Source organism: Chamaea fasciata, unplaced genomic scaffold (genome assembly GCF_029207755.1).
Source record: "Chamaea fasciata isolate MVZ Bird 193981 ecotype frontalis unplaced genomic scaffold, bChaFas1.0.hap1 SCAF_4, whole genome shotgun sequence".
In the NCBI taxonomy this organism is placed as follows: domain Eukaryota; kingdom Metazoa; phylum Chordata; class Aves; order Passeriformes; family Sylviidae; genus Chamaea; species Chamaea fasciata.
Window position 1 is genome coordinate 382353 of NW_027094089.1, and position 20391 is coordinate 402743.

General features: G+C 46.3%; 1 protein-coding gene and 1 long non-coding RNA gene across 9 annotated transcripts in view; one reads left to right on the forward strand and one right to left on the reverse strand.

Annotated features, from left to right (window-relative positions):
* Positions 1 to 20391, reverse strand: part of NEDD4L (NEDD4 like E3 ubiquitin protein ligase) — an 81730-nt gene that overhangs the window by 11808 nt on the left and 49531 nt on the right. For 2 of the 8 annotated variants that reach the window (XM_066180653.1, XM_066180647.1), the window contains 14 exons: positions 13853 to 13903; positions 11811 to 11872; positions 11610 to 11712; positions 11216 to 11382; positions 10223 to 10355; positions 9608 to 9784; positions 8524 to 8598; positions 7010 to 7069; positions 4243 to 4374; positions 3655 to 3777; positions 2815 to 3012; positions 2350 to 2427; positions 925 to 979; positions 779 to 835 (listed from right to left, as the gene is read on the reverse strand). In XM_066180653.1, coding sequence (XP_066036750.1) covers positions 779 to 835; positions 925 to 979; positions 2350 to 2427; positions 2815 to 3012; positions 3655 to 3777; positions 4243 to 4374; positions 7010 to 7069; positions 8524 to 8598; positions 9608 to 9784; positions 10223 to 10355; positions 11216 to 11382; positions 11610 to 11712; positions 11811 to 11872; positions 13853 to 13903 — 1471 coding nt within the window. The remainder of the gene's footprint in view (positions 1 to 778; positions 836 to 924; positions 980 to 2349; positions 2428 to 2814; positions 3013 to 3654; positions 3778 to 4242; positions 4375 to 7009; positions 7070 to 8523; positions 8599 to 9607; positions 9785 to 10222; positions 10356 to 11215; positions 11383 to 11609; positions 11713 to 11810; positions 11873 to 13852; positions 13904 to 20391) is intronic. The other 6 variants (XM_066180654.1, XM_066180650.1, XM_066180655.1 and 3 more) reach the window with 4 other exon arrangements.
* LOC136288007 (uncharacterized) overlaps positions 14689 to 20391 on the forward strand; it is a 29339-nt gene continuing 23636 nt past the window's right edge. The window contains exon 1 of the long non-coding RNA XR_010720465.1: positions 14689 to 14813. This is a non-coding gene — a long non-coding RNA (uncharacterized lncRNA). The remainder of the gene's footprint in view (positions 14814 to 20391) is intronic.

Sequence of the window (20391 nt, forward strand, 5' to 3'; positions counted from 1 at the left end):
CCATTTCAAAATTGGTGTTACTTTAAAGGCAGTCTTAATAATGACTTAATACTGTCATCTCTGTGGATGAGCGTGGGAGTCAGTGATACTGAGGGACAAACCTAAATCTGTCAAACTTGGGTAAGTTTAGGTTTTAACTCTCAGCGCACCCTCCTCTGATGGTTATGGGAGTTGGCTATGGCTGTGAAGAAATGTCTCATTATAAGTCGTAAAATCTTGGAGAAAAACAACCAAAAAGAAAAGAAAGAAAAAAAAAAAAAGAAAGAAAAGAAAAGAAAAAAAGGCAAGAAGACCCAGCTCAGCCTTTTTGGGCTGCTTTGTTTCCAAACACCAACAAAACTCACACAGCAGTTCTGAGATGCTCTAGGAAGACAGATCTACAATGAAACATCACTTACACTAAAACTCCACTAACAGAACTGGAGAATATTAATGGGCCGGTGCAGTTTCACATGCTCTAAATAGGAAATAAGATCAGAATCAGCACTGCCACAGACCTGAAAGCAGAGGAAAGTACTTCTCAGTGCTAGTTGCTCCACTGCCTATATGTGGAGCTGTGGCTACAGGATCTTTTCTCATCTTATTTTCTATTCCTAGTGTATATTTTAATTTATTAAGTGCAAATAAGCCATGGGATCATCAACAACAACAACAACAAATCCAAAATATCAACAAGAACAAAAGAAACCACAGAGAGGAAATGTTAATGCTTCACAAGTCAGAGAGGGACAAAGCTTGATGAGCCAATTAAAGCAAGCTTCCAGTGAATGTACAGTACCGTAGGAGGGCACTAAGTCTCTGGTATCAATGTCTCCACATATCAACACCTGGCTTCCTAAATGAAGAGTAAAATCACAAAGCTTTCACTTCAATACTCAGTACCTCCCTTTGTCTATTTGCTCTAGTACCTGAGTGCTTACTTACTATGGTCTATATAAAACGTTCTTCCATCCAGGTGTATTCTTTCCTCCCAGCCAGGCTGGAAATGGGAAATAAAAACAAAGAAAATACAGAGTAAGTGAAACGGTATCAGTCTCACACAGCCTGAAGCACTGCCCACACCTACTGGACTTGTCTCAAAGATGCTCATGAGTAGGAAACCCCAGGTGACCAGATGCATAATGGCAAGGCCAGAAATCCAGGCAGACTCAGACCTAGATCTTACATAGGTGACTGCATCCCGTGCAGGGAATATTTTTTAAAGCTTGGAAGTGGAAACCTCTTGCCTCAGGATTCCCACCCATCTCCTGCTGTGAGCAAACAATCACAGAGAACAGATGGTCCATCGTGGCTTGGTTTGAAAGTTTCTGCTCCTACTTCTGAAAGCCACGTGGGTTACTTACTGTAAATGTGTAACCCAGGCTCCCTGTACAGTGGGACAAGAATGTCCTAACCTAGTCCTCAGTGCTTTCCTTTTCATCCATTGCCTTTTCTCATGTCCCAAGCGCCTGCAGTGCAGAAAGGAGAGCGGATGGCAGGCTGTAGGGACAGGCAATGCTGGCCAGCCTGGGCTGCCAGAAAATACAGAGGAGAAATTATTTCACTTCAGTCTTGTTGGAGAAACTCGTGTTAAATTCTATAGTCATCCCAACCTCACTCCAAACCAGGAGGTTTAACTGAGGTGAAATGTGTTACTAACGATCTGCTGCTAGTGACAAGTCAGGCTACCCTGGTTTCACTGCACGTTCCACCCTTTGCAGTTACCAGAACAGATTGTAATTGGCCCTTCAGTGCCTCCAAGGTTAACACACGCCCCATGTACCTGGACAACTGCAAAAGCACAGCTGTTTCCTAAAGCCAAAGAGCATTCCTGCTGTTGTGACCAGGAATGTGTCAGCTTTTGCACATTACCCTCTGCCTTCAAGGTCTGGGAGCATTTTAAAAACAAAGCAAAGCTCTGCGTTTGACATGTCTGTAAATCCCCATTATACTTCAATTACAAGTATGGCAAAACTTCTGACATTAAATTGATTATTTGCTCTGCAAGATGTAGAGATTTCATTGAAATAAATCAAAATTTATTCTGATTTCTAAATGCTAGAATATGCTGGTGCAGTGATAGAGCTTGCTTGGCACAATCTGCTCTGTTTTCCCTAAGCAGTAAATGATGATCTAAAAGCACAGTCAGAGACACTGGCCCGGTAAGTGTGCGCAGAGCTCAAGCCCCCAGCAGCACAGAAAAAGGCCATCCGTTAGAGCCTCCTGGGCTGGCTCTGGAGGGCCTGGCAGGCCCCAGCACACAGCAGGGCTCCAGAGCCTCCGAGGAGGGCTGCAGCAGCCTGTGCCCAGCACAGAGCAGAGCCCTGGCACAGCAGGTGGAGGTTAGAACACAGGCACAGCGTCACTTACAGGAAGAGGGCCCAAGTCATTGGGGTTCAGAGATGCTTTGGATCTCAAATGCACGGGAAACTTCAGCCGTGGATCCTCCTGGAACATAGGTATGCAACTGTGAATCCAACAGATCAAGGCAGATCTACAAAGTCAAGCACAGACTTATCTAGAAATCCTCCTACGATACAATTATTCTTTTATTTCTGGAGAATAAAACAACATGCCTTACTAGGATTCCTACAGTGCTGAGTGAGTTAGGGTGATGTAAGACCTGACTCCACTAAAGGTGTGCTGTGTCCAGAGACATGCTTCAAAACCCACAGGCCTGTCCTTAGAGTGCCTACACTCCACAAGGGCTTCTACATCCACATGCACACTTTTGGCTCTTACAAACACCAAGACAAGTGCCCTGCTGAAGTGGGGGCGTGCACAGGAAGACAGAGATGTGCCCACGGCCCCGAGCCCCGGCTGGAGCGCCCTTACCCAGGTGGTGGTCTTGGTGTTGTGGTCGATGAAGAAGGGGCGGCCGTTGGGGGCGATGCGCATCTCCCAGCCCGGGGGCAGGAAGCTCTGGGCCCCCTTGTGCTGCGGCTTGGGGGAGTTGTAGGGGGACGGCTGCGGGGACTGGGGGTTGGAGAGGGTGTCCTTCACCGCCCTGCGCACCGGAGAGTCCTTCATGCCCTGCGGAGCAGGAAACAGCACCGCTGCTCACATGGCTCTGGGGCTGCACAACCAATCCAACCTGGCTTCACAGCAAACGGCTTCTTGTTCCAGATGCAATTCATACTAGAATTAAATGCTGGGACTGATTTACTAGGACTTAATTAGCTCTATCTGTGCCTTCTAACATGCTCAGTCTTGCTGTGAAGGACACAGTGTTCTGTGCCTTCCTCTGCAATTTACACCTGACTGTACCTTCCTTCCCCTGCACCTGCCCTGGATGTGTCCATATTTCATTTACCAAGGGAAAGACAAAAGCAGTGTTTTGCGCTTCGGGGGCAATGTATCTCATTTACAAGAAAGCCTTTCAGTGCAAGGCTGTGTGAGCCACAGCTCTTCAAACTCTTAAGTGTGAAGAGGAAATCTGAAGAACTGCCTCTCTTCAGCACAGTCATGAGTAGCTGAGGCAAGAGTTTGAATCACACTGTCAGAAGTCAAACACGCACAGGCTTTGCCTGTGCGAGGAGCCACTTCAGCTATTCTTTAGCCACGTCACAGTGCCCATCAGTCCACAGCATTTGGGATTACTTTGAAAGAGACTTAAAAGAAATGCAGGCCCTGTTTGAAGGACAAGGACTGAGGGAGCAGGCGGCAGGGGCTCACCTCGAGCGGTGCTGACAGGGTGACCGTGGGGGAGCTGAGGCTGCGGGGCCGCCGGATCTGCGGCTCGCTCAGGTGGTTGCTGCTGCTGCTCGTGCCCGGCCCCACCATCCCGTCCTCGGCGAGCTGTGCCAGAGCAAAGCCAGGTCACAAACATCACAAACACTGCCCATGCCCTTGTTAAAACTGATGTCATTGTTATCATCACTACTGTTCTTCTTAACCGTATTTCCTTCCAGGCCAGGTATTAAATGTAATTCCACTGGACAGATCAAGAACATATGGTTCTATTAATGGCTTGAGCCAACTTTCAAATTCAATCCAAAGAACACATTTGCTTCCTTTTAAGAGTTCTTCTGCACCTCTGGAAATTCCTTCCCATGCAGCAATCACCTTAACCTGTGCCTTGACACAACTAAAAGAAGTAACCAAAACCACCCCAAATTGCTGCTGCTTTTTATGATTCATCTGTATTGTCATGACAAGGATGACTTAGTGTTTTTTCTTTAATTTTTGTATTTCTAGAAGCTGGTTCAACTGCAGTGCCTCTCAGCCAAGCCGCGTGTGTGCCCCCTGGATGCAGCCCGGTACCTGCATGATGGGCCGTGTCCACGTTGTGGTCCGGTTGTTGTGGTTCACGTAGTAGGTCCGGCCCTTGGCGTCCTTGCGCTCCTCCCAGCCCGAAGGTAAGCCAGGCGTGGTGTGCACGTAAGCCACAGAAGGCTGCTCAGGCAAGAAATCACTGAATTCTTATTTTATAATAGCCAGAAAACATTTCAAAGTCTGTTCTTTGTACAAAAAGGCAATTTGTTAACTTACGCACCTCTTAATCACAACAACCATATGGAAAAATCTAGTTTCTCATTTAATTTAACTCAAGTTCTTTGTCATGTGCCTTTGAGTCAAATAATTTTTTTCCCACGAGATCTTTTGGGTCAGTTTCACACAGGTTCAACAAACAGACAAGTTTATATGCCCTCAAACATTCTATTTTGTTACACATAATGACAAAAAGGAACTCCACATTTTAATGAGTTTTCCTTAAAAGGCTGAGGTTTCTTCCTTTTACAGGATGGATAAGTAAAAGTTAAATAACCATGCAGTCAAGATCTCCCAGGTCCTATTCTCTTCGTAACCCCAGGGTGTCTTGAATCAGTTGCCAGAAACAACTGTGGGCTTGGAAAGTTAATTTTAACCATTCTGCTCTGTCACAAATGCTGCACTCAGGGCTCTGTGTCTCAATGACATGAGATAACCCCAAACTGGAGCCTCAACTTCTGCATGACAAAAACTTTTAGTTAACAGCTCCACAAGTTCTAAGAGAAGCATCCAGGTAACAAAAGAGTCACGTCCTGTTGCCCACAAGGAACTATGTTCCTGTGTGTAGCTGATGTTCTCTTGTGTCCTTCCTGTCCCCAAAATACCCAAGCATGAGTTCATACACATCAGCTAGGAACTGGAACCAAGTGGGATGAAGGAGCTGCATCGTTCAGAGGCTGATGCACTACAGGCTCCGGGGTTTTGCCATGAAGGCCTCTGAAGGCTCCTGCTGGAATCGAGGACACATTCTCTTCCTACCCTCTATATTCCTTGCTCCAGAGCAAGAGAATGAACTTAATTCTTGTTCCTGCTTCGTCTGTCAGACCTTTCCCAGAGCAAGTGCCAAAGGCAATGCAGGTGCTGATCAAGAGCAGAGCACAGCTGACACAAGGAACTGGAGAACTGCAGGGATAATCAAGAAAGGAGAAAAGCCACTGGATGGGTCAGGATGCTGACATATTCTAACAGGGAACAGAAAAGAGAGGGAAACAGATGAAGAATGCAAGTACAGACTCTCCGACTCATTTCTTTCTCCCCTCAAGAGCCAAGGGCTATTCTCCCTATGTTGGTTCACAGAGCTGGCAGGCAATGAGAACACCTTGCCCAGGGTGTGCCAGTGGCTGCCAATCCATCAGTCAGGGCTGCAAACACTCCACAGTGTCTCTGTTACCACTCCTGTGGGGAGAAGGACACTGCTCTGGGCCTGAGTCCGTGGCTCCTGCTCCCAGGAGGGGGTCTGCAGGGACTCTGAAGGCAAAACCAAGGTGACCAGAGACTTCTACTGCTGACAGGCTGTTCGTCTGCAAGCCTCAGGTGCACCAAGACCCAAGAGAATGCAGCCTTTGAAGACAAAGGATTGAGACCACAAATCCTGTCTAAGTCCCAATTCCTCCACAGATCTGGGACTGCGGGTGTAAATGCTGAACAAAGACAAGGGGGGATTAGTGACTGCAGCATGGTGAGGCAAAACATCTTGGTACAGCTGCACTAATGATGAGTCACCAACATTTGAACTCAGTTGTTTGCAGGAAAATATTAATATTTTGCTCTAAAAAGTCTAACCAAGACAAGATGCTCTGCCAAAGAAGTACCACTGCAGTGCAGGCTCATCTAGCACAATTAACTAACAGTAATGAGTCAGGCATTTTATTTAGACTTTGCTATTTGCAGGTATGCTCCTCTGGTTCTAAAATTAAAAACCAGTGAATATAGACAGTATTACAGAAGGATGCATCAACGCTCAAAGTAAGATTTCCCAGATGTAAATAGCAATTTATACCGAGTATAGATTAAATTTCTTTCTCTGAAACAAATTCTCTAGGAGGGCACAGATTCATAAAAGCCATTTATGATAGTTACTGCAAATTATTTCCATGAAATAGCTCACTTCAGAGTGGCAGTTAATTAGGTTAAAGGTTGAATATATAGAATTTGGTTAAAGTTCAATATAGATTAATCCCACTTTCAGCAAGGCACATCAAGAATTTTATGGTATGATCAAACTACAGTCTTGGACTGCTGAGGAACTGCTGGAAAATGAAACTGGCATTCAGTAAGACCATTAAGAGCTCTGTGCTATATCACTGTGGCCCCAAGGCTCTCAAATTAAGACCAACTTTAAGAACTAAAATTAATTACTCTAATGGAGAGTAAGGGAAGACAGATACAAGATGCGAACACAGCTACATGTACGATGATTTGATGTCTCTAATCACTGCTGCTTCCAGTATCCCTTTTTAAAGAATTAGCTGTTGTAGCTTTCATTTTTCAGGAGCCCATGGCATTTCCTTAGTGCACAGCTTTGTCACAATTCAGTGGCACATCCATGTCCCTAAACCATGCCAGTATTTTGAGTGCAGTTGCAGTGTTTTGAGAAATTTTGAGAAAATATGAGACAAAAATCTCTAAGTTTTCATTCAATAGCGTATTTCATCCAACATATGCCTGCTTTGTGGAAGCAAAAAAGTTCCTCATTGTACAAGACCTAAATGTCCCCCCCATTTATTTAGAGGTAGTGCTAGATAAAGAGTTTTATTACCGTTGGCTCCTCTCCCCCTGTGACAGTTGAAGAACGAGCTCTCCTAGAGGGACCATTCTGCTGTTAAATGACAATTAATGTTACACATGTTTACTGAAGAAGGTCACAGGTTACTGTCACATCTTTAGGAGCAAGGCAGCAGACACATTTACCAAGAGAGAGTGGTTAGATAATTGCAAAACTGAAATTTGTCAGTCTCTGGTAACCAAGCCAGAATCCCAGAGGAGTGCTGGAGTTAGGAAGAACACGTACTTAGTTGCCAGAAGAGAAATGATCATTAGCTCAGGAAGGATGAAGTGTGGTTAAGATCAGGTAAGATGATGTTTTGGAGCAACGCTGTCAGTGCTGCTGATCTGAACACGTGCTCAGGAAATGCGTGTCCCTCAAGAAGCAGGAGAAAGGCCTCCCCAGCCCCAGCCCCTGGCTCCAGCAGTGCTAAACAGCAATAAAGCAGCACAGCAGCCCCTGTTCCCCCACAGTCAGGCACAAGGAGCAACAGCTGAGGCACGACTGCATTGGGGCCACCCCACTGCTCACCCCCAGAGCCAGGGACATGCTCCAGCTACACTAAACTGCTACAGCACGGGAAAAATCCAGCCAGGAGAAAGCCTCTGTGGTTTCTGGAAATGTTTGCCCCAGAGCAGCAGAGAGAACAAGCAACACAGAGACAGCAGCTTGGGTAACAAACTTCTAGGTATGCACAGGTTTTCTGTTTGCAGATTCACATGGAGCACATTTATAACTTCTAGAAAATGAAGAAAAAACTCTTGGAAGAAAAGCATAACCTTTTGAAAGATTCTTTTGCAATCCGACCAGTTTTATTCAAAAGCACACCTTGCACACTCCTATTTAAGTGGCCTCTCTGTAGCTACTGCTGAGGGGTGGCAGAGAGAACAAACCTGCCACCTCTGCAGCCCTTGCAGGCGGGCTGTAGGGGAGGCACCACTTTCTGTCAGCTGGAGCAGAGTGTGCATGGTTCTGATGGGAGAGAGAAGCTTTGTTTACAAAACATCTTTGTATCGTTTCCTGTCTGAACAAACTCCTTAAATAAACCTGCAGAAGTTGCTTCCTTTTCACCACAACCAGGCCAAACACCAATCCTTTGGGATTTCAGACAGATTTACATGTTGCAAGTCAAATCAACTTGTGGGCCACAGGAATACATCTGCCGTGAGAGTCCTGTGGCTGCTCCAGTTCCAGGTTGTGCTGGTTCTCCTGCCCTCTGCTCGCCCAGCTGGGAACAGCCTTTGGAGGAGTTTCTGCACATGGGACTGCAGTGACCTAAACTTCCACAATAAACAACTGAGGAGGGGGTGACCTGCACATTTTCCTGTCTCAGGAATGTCCTCCTTTTTTAGCTCACATGGATTTGGTCTCCATTACTGTCTGGGACCATCAGATGCCCGCCCTGGTCACTGAACTGTGCCTGACTAGAGCTGACCCAAGGCAAGGTGTTACTCAGAATCAGAGAAGTCCACACAAAAAGGAAGGGCTGGAAGGGAGCTCTGGCTTACCAGGGATAACTGGGACTGTTCAGCGACTGCGTCTGTCACACTGCAGGACCTCAGCCGTGAAGAAGGTTCTCTTTGCTGCAAGGAAAATAAAGAAGAAAGATGTCCCCAAGTTAGGGTGACTTAAAACACGATGTTTATTCTGAAAATTCACTAATTACAGGTACTAACCTCTTTGGAGCAAATCTCCTGTAAACAATTACCTACTTCTGTTTTACCACAGGATAGTCTATCCCATTTCTCTACTTCCTAGCTACTACAAAAAAAAAAAAAAGGGCCCATCCATTTTCCTAAAGGAGAAATGTCAACATGAACAAATAAATGAATTATTGAAAAAAATAAGGCATTAAGAAATATATCCAAAATCAAATACTGTGGATGAAAGCTCAAAGCCTTAAAAATTAATTTACTTTAAAAATTATGGTATTTCTCAAAAAAAAAATCAGTTTGAATTTTCCTCTTTGCTGCTAACTTCTGAATTAGTTATGTCTCTTCTCAAGACACATCCTTCATGATGGTGAACTAGAAACAAACCACCCTAAAAAAGCAGACACGCATCATGTCTGATTGACAGTACAATGTAATTCCTCCCCACCAGTCCAGCTGGGCACTCCAGGGCTGAGCAGTGTTCAGGAAAACACAGCACTGACACAGCTGCAGTAAAACCAGTGGGGGGCTACTAAAATTGCACTTCTCGACACAAGCCCAAGTGTCTCACTTGGACGTGTATCATCCTGATTTTTTAATGGTATCTGACTAAAGAATAACACAAATACGGAGACCATTTCTTTGTTTTCCCCTTTCTTTTGGAAATTCTTAGCTTGATACCCTCTACTCTCATGTATTTTGTTTCACTAAAGGTTTAACAGTAGCAGAGTCGGAGGTTAAACTCACACAGAAGGAATTCTGTTGTCTGAGGCAGTTTGCTTGATGGTGAAGCGGCGATGCATTTTTTGGAAGGGAATTTTAACTGCATGCTTGGGTTTTCCTGAGCCCAGCAATGGCTCCCCATGCATGAAGCGATTCAGGTTATGCCAAAGAATTGCATATTTGTGCACTAGAGGCTTACAGATTACACATTACATACAATCAAAGAGCCGAGTTGTTCCCCATTGGAATCAGGAGTGACCTGGAGTCTTCTGCTCAGCTCCTCAGACAGCTCCTGAGGACTGGTCCGGGACACTGGAGATGCAGGAGGAGGTGGCAGTGACAAGCTTAAGGAATCCCCACTGGCACTTGCCTCCTCTGAAATGGTTTCCCAAGGCTAATGAAAGAGAAGAAACTAAGTTCAGCTTTTATACAGAGCGAGTCTTCTTTCCCTTTGCCTTCTGTGTGATCACCTCACTGTGCCCAACCCACAAACAGCAGCTTCTCTTCACCCTAAATCAAGGCACTACAGAAAACTGAAGCACAGGGCAGCTCCAGCCAGTCCACTTCCCTTCTTTCTATCATTTATCAAGCAATTTGGAATGATAACTGTTTCTCTCAGTGCTGTCCATAGGCCAGCAGGCAGCTGCAGCAGCTCAGGACCCTGGCAGTGTGGCTCTGCTTGCATTGTCGTGGTGCTGCTGCCGTCTTCCCAAGGTAATCTCACAAGTGCCACGTAAAACCACGACTCTGTGCTCTGTGTAATGAGCTCACACGTGACAAACACGGCAGCCCAAAGTGCAGTCAGCTCCTTCAGGCCAAGGCTTGGGCATACCTCAGGAATGTCTCCACTCTCCATAGGCTCTGGCTCCAGATCCTCACTGATGTGGCGCCGCGAGCGGAACCGCCTGTGAGCTGCCTCTTGGTTTATCTGTCTGATATTGTTATCTGACTCGGATCCCACATCGCTGCAGGGGGGAGCCCAGCATGGGAAAGAGAAAAGAACAGCAAAATAACCCAAGTTAAACCAAGCCCCCATTTTGTCCATTGCCTTCAAAACCTCGGTAAGGCTTTTGATTATAAAAATCATTATTCGTGCCTGTATCAAGCCTCATAATTAGGAGACTGTTTAATCCTTCAGTTGAAAGAAAAGAAAACTGGAAGCACTTCACAAATATCACAGAACAGCAGGTTGGGAAGGACCTCCGGGGTCATCTGGTTCAACCTCTCCTGGCAGGGAAAGCACGGCCTAGACAAGACAACCCAGCACTCTGCAGAGCCCAGCCTTGAATGTGTCCACTGCTGGGGGATCCAGAGCACTTCCTTGGACATGGTTTAGTGCTGGCCTTGGCAGTGCTGGGTTAAACACATCATCTCAGTATAACTCCTAACACTGTCAGTTATTCACACTCTGTAAAATGTAAGCTTGCCACAGTTTGCTAAATCTAATCTTCACAAGATACCACCACAGCTTGCAGGCCTCTCTGATAGCACATCCAGAGAATGAGGCCTATTCACAGAATAACAACCAGGATCTCCTCAAAGCTAATCTGCTCAACTTCATTACAACTTAACAGAGTTGACTTTTTTCCTTACCTCTTCAAGAGTCTCTATAAACAAAGTACTTTATTCCTGTTAAATTACTTACTGAAAATTTCCTAATCTGTCCCCCTAGTATTCTAAGATGCGTTGTTACTGCACTGCCTTCCCAGAACACTCTGTGATCTGCTGGGGGCGAGAAGTCTCTTTCAGGCACAAACAAAGCTCCTTTTCCTTTCTGACGAGCCTCAGCCTGGTTCTCCATCCCACCCAGCCCACGGCTGCTTACATGAGGCTGGGTCGGTGCCACTGGGTGGTCCTGTTGTTGTGATTCACGTAGTAAGTCCTCCCCAGGTTGTCCACCTTCTCTTCCCAGCCAGGAGGCAGCGGAGGAGGCGGCAGCTCCTCCTGACGTTGAGATGCGGCATCGCTGGAATCCACCACATCCCAGCCGTGCTAAGGAATGAAGGGAAAAGACCTCTGCGGTTACTGTGTGTTCCTCATTTCAACGAGAAAAGAGCTAAATGCCCATCAGTCTATTAAAGGGGGATTTCCAAAGGTGCTCTCCTGGTGGCTCGGTGCCGAAGAGAACCACCTGCCAACTCTGTTTCCAGGGCTTTATCCTTCACATGCAGCTGACCCTACAGTTTTTCTTGAATCCTTCCACGAGGATTCAGCCTTACCTCAGAGTCATCCCTCTGATCACTGTTTTCTTCCTCTTGGCCACCATTTTTGGGCATATACGCCATCTTCAGTCTCAAGAAACCCTTCACACGAGATTTGTGGCTACAAGACAAGGAGGCACATTGCGTTTAACAACTCTTAAATGACTGCAAATAAAAAAGCCATGAAATAAGAAGTATTTTAAAGGTCCTTCCACTCACCTTCTTGGTCTGAGGAGGAAATCCTTAAATGTGTATGGCCTCTCCATGGTTGGGTCTTCAGTCTGTAAGCAGTGGAGAAAATGGCAAATTAAAGGGCTTGCCCACAAGTCCAGCCACATAAAGGACATTCACACAACAGGCTGACAGATTAAATCTCTGATTTCCATTGAATCCTAAGTTACCTAAAGCCTGGAATTTTGGAAACTTTCTATGCCTTGGGAATTTCAGCTTTCTTACCAAGCAAGTCACATCCTTCACATGTGTGAACACACAGCTGCTGTAGGTACAGAACCAGGAATTTCAGATGCCAAGGGAAAAGGATGATGAATCCATACACACACTTCCCTTGCTGATTGTCTGGGGAGCTTTAATCTGAACTTGAAGCATGAACTGCATTATGCTTGGCAGCCGAATCCCACTCAGCCTCTCCTCTCAGTGCCTGACCTGTGCCCCCACCAGTGCCCACTTTCTCCGGGAGACACGCTGCCTGTTTCGCTCAGATGCGGATTTTAACAAGCTCAGCAGGACATCAAGGCACGCACGATTCAGCACTGCTGTTTAGTGCTCAGCTGGAAGGGACATGCTCCCAGTGAGGAGCTGTATGTTTTACCCAAATTCTGTCAATAGTAATTAGCTGGGATTGGAGAAACAAGGACTTACAAATCAGCAGGATGAGAAAGCTGGTTAATTTGTTAATAAATCCACCCCATGTATTTATCTACCAAGGCAGTGGAAGGATGACTGTAGATGCCCAGTGTGCTCCCCTGAGCCAGTGTGCTCACACACCTTCCCACCAGGTAACTCTCCCTGGAACAGGGAGTGCCCAGGGAGGTCCTGGGGTCACAGCCTCTGAGGGAAGGACTGCTCTGAGACACAGCAGCTGTGCCATGGAAAATGTCTGAGGGGAAAAGGACTCTGGCCACTGTTCCACCAGGGCGGTTCAGATCTTGTCTGTGCATAAGGGATACATAAACGGAGATAGCCACACAGGCCCAGAGCAAGCAATCCTGCAGAGCACAGCTGGGATGACAAGAGCTCCCATGAGAAGGGAACAATACCTTTGTCACCACAAAGTGTTCCTGATCCTTCCCTGGTGGCTTTCCACTGCTACAGTCAATAACCCAACAGACCAGATGCAGACTCCAGATCAGTCATACAGATACAACTGAACAAGCATCACTGAGCAAGTCAGTACAAAGCCATTTCTCTCCTACAAAAACATCCATCAATGGCAAGAAGTCAAAATCAGACACAAAAAGCCAGTTAGGCTCAACTGACACCTGATGTTGATGTAAAAGCTGCAATAACTTCACCCGTTCACATAAAAAAGCCCTGCAAGGTCACAGATGTTAAGATTAACATGCACAACATTTAAAAAATATTAACTACAATTAGCCAGTGTTAGTCATCCAACACAGTATATGATATCAGAAATGTTTGTTCCAAGGCTAAAGCAATCACTGTGTATACATACACATATATATTTATTCCTATTTATCAATCTACAAATAGAAAATGCACTTAATTTAGCATCTAATTTTGCAGCCCATGCAGAATCCTGGCTGCTGGGGGAAAACCAGACAGCTGGAACTTTACAGAATTACAGAACCAGCTTCATACTGAATTCCTCCATTAATTAGGAAACAGAAACAAGCATTACCACCCTCAAATCAAACACCTCACACGTCTGTTGACAATGAAATGATTCAAACCCAGTGTCAATTACTTTCAATTGATTGCTATTGAACTCTTCCTGCTGGCAAAGAATTCAATTTCAGCTAAAATAATGAACAGATGACATAGTTCTGGCAGCCTTTTGGTTTTCCATGCATTTGCTGAAGCAAATCTGCTCTCATGAAGCTTTTTTTGCACAGAGAGCGTATCCCTTCCATGCACAGCTGGTGCATCTCCCTGTCCCTGTGCAGGTGAGGCCTGGTTGTCCATAACAGTTTCCTTTAGGCTCCGCTGGCTTTAGGAGAATGTCAGTGGTGTGTGCAATCAGCTGTAACAGCCCCAGGGGTTTGCAGAGCTCTGGTGCTTACCGGGAGGTGACTGAGTGGCACATCCACCTGGCCCAGGAAGTCGTCTCTGGTCTGTCACACAGAAAGTAAACTTACATCAGAGGGGCAAAAAACAATAAATATCAATCTAGTCACAACGAGGCAAAAAGAAAGATAGACGGATGAGTACCATCATTTTAGGAATCGCTGGTTTCTACCCCGTTACTGTTGCCCGTTATTTGTTGTTCCAATTCATTTATCTCAGCACAGTATTTCCCGTGACACTCCAAACAGGTTCACGTGGTGGTGCGGACACAATTGTGCCTGGGGGTGAACCACCAAAGCCAGCCCAGAGCCCCCCAGGTGGTTTCCTGTTGATGGGGGACAGATCCACGCCTCCCTTCCTGGGCTGACAGTCCCACACTTACCCATGGTGGGAGCAGCTCACCCCAACTGGGCGAGTTCCAGCACTGGGGTCCAGCCTGGGGCTGTTACCCACAAAGGCAAGGCATGGAAACGTTGGCAGCAGGACACCAAAGGACACCAGTGGCAGATGGGTGTCTGCTGTGGGACCTGGGCCCTGTGCTCCAGGGACACTTGGGATTCCCTCAGACAGGAATTTTCAAGACCAAACCCAACCATTGACCAGGGAATGCGTTTTCTCCCAGATACTGTTTGTGACACCAGATATCAGCCCCAGTGATTCCCAAATAACCTGCTGCCTATTTATAACCATGCTATGCATGGAATTCCAGGAAGTGCAGGCTGCTGCTGCACAGCCAAGTTTACATATTTCTCATAGCAGAGCATTAAGTTTAATATTAAAATTCATATTTTATATGATAACATCATAACAATTCTGTTTCTTCTACAGATGAAGGATAGGACGACAGAATGGTTTTGTGAACCCCACAGAATGGACACCTCCTGCTGTGCTGGATGCTATGGAACAACACAAAAAGCACCAAGGAGATCGCGGTTTTTACAATTTAAAGTCAAAACAGTGAGTAGATTTTTCATTACAGAATTTTGACTATTAATCTTCTTCCTAGCAAATACTAGAAAAACCTGGTGGCATGCCCTGTTTTTAGGGAACTGACATGTTTTCCCCTTAATACTGTCAAATGCCAAGTACTCTCCACCTCCTGCTTCAGTACAGTCACCCCAATACAACCACTCTGAAAAAAATATACACCTATTGCTACATCTCTTCTTGCAGCTTTTAGCTCAAGCAAAACACAACTCATGGATAGAGAAAATGTCCAGGTAGATTAGAAGCAGCCTTAAAGGATGAACCATTATATTAGTAGCTAGTTTTCCCAGTACTTTTCCCATGGCCTTTCCCTAGGCAGAAAGACAAAACAAATTCCAGAGCTCCAAGCCCTGGGAGGTACGCAGCCCTCTACTATCTTGGCTCTTCCCGGGAACCAAGGTTGAGAACAACTCCTCCAGATACATTTCATGGACAAAATACACCTGGTGCTAATGGGGGGCTCGGCCTGGGGGGGAATTGCATCACCACTTGTCCTCCTAATTGGTGTTTTTTATCAACTATGCTGATTTCCTAACACCGATAAAAACGTACTCCTTGGGGAAGGAGGTGGGCTTTTGTGGACATCTTTCCATAACTGTTCCTGAAGGCCTTCAAAGAAAGATTCCCTTTTATTTTACCTCCTTACTAAAAATATCCGGAGTTTCATTTCCAGGCTGGGAAAAAGGCAACAATAACAATGTCTGTTTGGGGAAACTCTGTCACTAACATCCACAGAGCCACCCAGGGCAGCACCCTGCTCAGCTGCACATCACGGTATCCCACTGCTAACTCCTGCTCCAGTCTGAGCGCCTGGACAGGGAGTAATCCACAACAAAGGCACAGGGTGGGACTTTCCCAACCTGGAGTGACCCCTCCAATGCCACGGCTCCCTCAGTATTGCTCCTGCCCCACCTGGAACTCTGTGTGGGCAGCAGGACAAGCACACGCAGCCAGGGGTGGGGCAGGGCTCAGCTGCTTTGTTAGGGTCCAACTGCAAAGCACAAGTATAACAGGAGCTAGCCCAAAATTTGCTAATTAGCCTTTGACACTCCAGAGAAATTTTACAAAGTTTCAGCATCCCCAGTTCCACACGTGGGGTTGGTTTAGCATATTTATCGTGGAAGAGGAGAAAGTCAGACGCTGGCCCATTTTCCAAGGAGCTCACCTGAAATGAAAGGTAATCACTTCAGCGTTTTGGCAGAGGCATAAACACCCCCGTTGGTTCAGGAAACCCGAATCTGCCCAAGCACCTCGCTCATTCCCGCACTGATCCTGAGGGAAAGCAGCACCAGGCTCACACACACCGGGCACGGTGGGTGTCCTGTGCACTGAGTGTGTGAGGGACCCCTCACACCTGCACAGACACTGCAATGGCACCTGCTCCCCACTGAATCCCAACAACAGCCAAGAGCTCAGCTGTCCAGTGAAAGACAATGGGAAAACACAGGGAAACACTTCATTAGGTGTAACGATTAATCAGTGACTGATAAAGCTTTAAAAACCAACACAACTACTTGGAAATTCTCATTTGTGCCGAACACCTCAGAATGTGAGACAACTAACTGTTCATCATAGGACACCGAGGTAACAAGGTGACGCTCCCCAGCCAAATGCATGTAAAAAATTAGCCCGCAATCTGGTGTCTATCCAAGCTGCAAGCCAGGAGGGAAAGCCTGGGATAAAGCTGCAGCTCTCAAAGGTGCTTTGGGTCCCTGGCCAGGCACCAGGCCGGGTAACAGCACTCCAGTAACACTCTGACCATCTAGAGTTCCCTTGGATTTTGAGATGATCAGAAGTTCCCAGCTTCCTGACCTGAACATTGTTGCGTCCTATTTCTGGGCACTGTTTGAAGAGATGCTGCATTCCAACCCAGATATTGCTTCATTTCAGAGCAGACACACATGATCCCTACAGTAAATTTAACTCTTTTTTTAAAGCCTTAAAGGAAACAGGAGTTCACACCTTTCTCAGACCACAACCACCCTTCAGCACCCACCTACATGCCTAAATTATTATCCAGGTGGGAACAGCCTGCTGAGGTTCATCTTATCTACTAATTCTAAATGTATTACAGCCATGTTATTTCCAAGCTTTTCAAATCACTGCAGCCCTGGTGAGAGTGGTTGTGAAGGATGCTCACAGGAACACCATGTGGTACGTGTGCCAGCAGTGGTCTGGTGGGAGAGAGGGGACAGGGAACCCAGCCCTTGGGGACACAGCAGCTGGCTTTACCCTGCTGGCCCTGACAGCCAAAGGCACCCTGCAGGATGGGATAAACCTGCCTGGCAAAGCCAAATCCCAGCCTCTCAAGAGGACATTCCCACCTCCACTGAGCACTCAACAGCCACCCTGGTAGAACAGAAGTGAAAAATTAAGCCCAAATTAAGCCAATTTTCCTGATGTAGTACTTAAACCCTGCACTTGAGATGCGATGTGCCATCGATGCCAAGTCCTGGGAAACTGCTCCAGGAGTGGTCCAGACTGTCTGGCTCAGACAGCACACCACGTTTCCCAGCACAGATACAATAGAGCTGCACACATCAACAGGAAAAATACAAGAGCAGAAAGCGCTGCTGCCTTACCAGAGAGCTACAGGAAACCACATGTCTCACCTGAAGAGAAAACTCTTCTGAACTGTACTTTTACCAAAGGCTTGAAAAATGAAAAGGACCCCCCAAAAACAAAGAAGATTTGTAATCGTGAAAGTATTGTTAGTTATTAAAAAACCCCAAAAACTAGCAGCAAAACACAATTTCATTAATTGAAACAAAGCACATTTAACTGCTCTTGACTAAAACCTAAAAGTAGTAATTAACTATCACAGATGTCTCTCTACACCTCAGCCTTATCAACTCCCTGATCTCATTCTCATGAGGAAAGCTACAATGATACTTTCATGATATTCCTCTATCATTTGATGATATGATTACTAAAATTCTTAGCCAGCAGGTTTCAGCAATTTTTCTTTCTTTCTAGCTGAACTGCAATAAAATTCTCTTCACTTATACGAACTTTCAGAAATTCTGCCACTCACCACTATCACCGCTTCTCTCTTCAGCAAAATATTTTCAGCAGCACTTCCCATGCATAACTAAAATTCCATTATTCATTTGCTAATATTGGCAACTGTCTATACAGTGGATCTCTGCAAGCTGGCTATGATATTTTCACTGATATTATCTCAATCAAAAATACTGCACTGTAACCACAGAAAAACCCCCTAACTGATGTGCGTGAGGCAGCGGTTTTCCTATTCCAAATCTCTAAGTGCAGGTAGAACAAAGTACACAGGTGGGTTATTTCCTAAAACATGATCTCCTGTTATTCCTTCCCACCAGAGTAAACAAACCCTGACTTTTCCTCCAGGCAGCTCAATGCAGCAGTGCCAGATGAGTTTCCCTGGTGCCCTCCCTCTCAACTTTCATTTTACGACCCAATTAGTTCCCGCTGGGGTGTCAGTGCCACGCACTGGGCACGGGGGAGGGAGGACAAGGCGCTGCACGAGGCTCCCAGGGTTACACACCCCTCGCCCGGCAGCCTGGGACACCAGGGAAGCAGGGACATGCAGGCGGCCCCTGGGCCTGGGAGCCAAACCACAACCGAGATTTGTCCATTATGTCCTGAGCTGCAATTTCCCAGATGAGGCAGTGGTGCTCCAGAATCATCACAGCTGAGGGAGAAATGTCTCCTTCCTGGCACACATGGACAATCACAACTGGATCGGTTCTTAAATGGATTAAGCAAATTCCAAGACAAGCATCAATTATTTAAATTCGCAATTATTTCTCTTGCACTGCCACTGCTTATTTAAACATAGCAAAATACACTGGGCTCCTCTGCCAAGATCTGACGCAGTCCTGAAACACAGCAACAGCCAAGCAAACTGGGGACAATGTCAGGGCAAAAACAACCAGTTAAACCTTTTTCTGTTCATTACTGAGCTGCCCGTTGTAATGAAAGTGTGACACACACAAGGGCTGCAAACAGGAGGCTGCTCCTCCCTGCCCGTGATGGACAGAGAGAATACCTGCTGTTATTGCCACTGCTGCATTACCAACAGCCTCTGCAACCATGGGAATCCATTCCTCCTTAGACACTGAACAAACCAAATGTGGACAAGGTAAAGGAGCAGCAATGGCAGAAAGAAGGAATTGATGGCCAAGATACTTAAAACAGGCCTGAGCTGTGAGAGGATGTGGAAAAGAGGAACAGAATCAATGTACAGAAGTGACAGAACAGGTAGAAAGCATATAACAAAGTAAATGTATTAGGACAACTTCTGTCCCATTTTCTGTAAGGAATGAAGGAGCCATTCAAAAAAACCCTCTCAGAACAAAAATAAAACAATCTTCTTATAAAGTTACAGTGAAGCTCCCCAGGAAAGAACAGTGAGGCACAATGGAAGGGCTCAAGCTCCCAGTGCAAGAGTCAGTAAGCATCACTAAATTCTAAACATTCTGCACAATACACTATTCTGTGGAGTAACAGAAAACCCTGCCCTCTGCAATGCCTGTAATTGCAGCCTGTGATACCCAAACAGAACTCCCACAGCAGCCCCAGAGCTGCAGCAAGGGCAGCAGCACAGACCTCGGGACCCTGCTGACGTGGCCAGAGCAGTTCATCTCTGAAACCCATCCAGGAACCGGTGGCAGCTCACGCACAGAGCTCTGCCCAGCAGGAGCCAAGCCTCCCCTGCCCTCTCCACACGCATTGTGTCAGGGCAGGAGAAGGGCACTGCGCCAGGAGCAGCTTTCCACAGAGCTCTGCCTGAAACTCTTCGCTCAGAGCCCTCACGCCACCTCCTTACCCGAGTTACAGAGGCAGAAAATAATGGCAGAAAGTAAGTCTCATACCAAGTTTAGGAAATGTCGCTCTTCAAAAGAGCAAAGAAATGTGTTTTATGAAGCAGCAGCAAAGTACATCAGGTACGTGCAGAGCTGTGGCACACGGTGCGTAACACAAACACCTGCATACCTTTGATAGCTGAGGAGTCAAAAGGCACAGAGTTTCAAAAAAAAAAAAAAATAGCATTCCAAGTTGAGAAACTGTAGATGTGAGGGCAGCTTGGTAAAGCCAGCAAACAAACGAAGGCAGGTTTACAGCAGGAAGACTGTTCCAAGGAAGGGGGGCTGGTGGCTCTCCAAAGCACAAACAGCTGCATTTTACTCCTTGGAAGCCCACAGAGCCCCTGACACCCGGGGGTCCCAGCACAAGCATTCCCAGAGGGAGGGCACCTGGAGCTGGGATTGCTCCTGCCCATCCTGGCAAGCAGGCCAGGGAGGCTGGGGGAGCCCTGCTGTGCTGTACAGCGCTGAGCAGAACAAAGGGTGTAATTAGCTGGCAAATTGTTCATTAATGTTGTCTTGCTGCAGACACCAGGACCCATTCAAACAACAGACCTCTTTACTGTCTCCACCACCATTTCTTCTGTCTCCTCTCCTCTGCACTAATCTACTTATCCATTTATCCTACCTTTCCTTCTGCTCAAAGAAATGTCCTACTTTCTCTGTTTCTTTTTTCTCATCAACAGCAGTTCAGATTTTTGGAT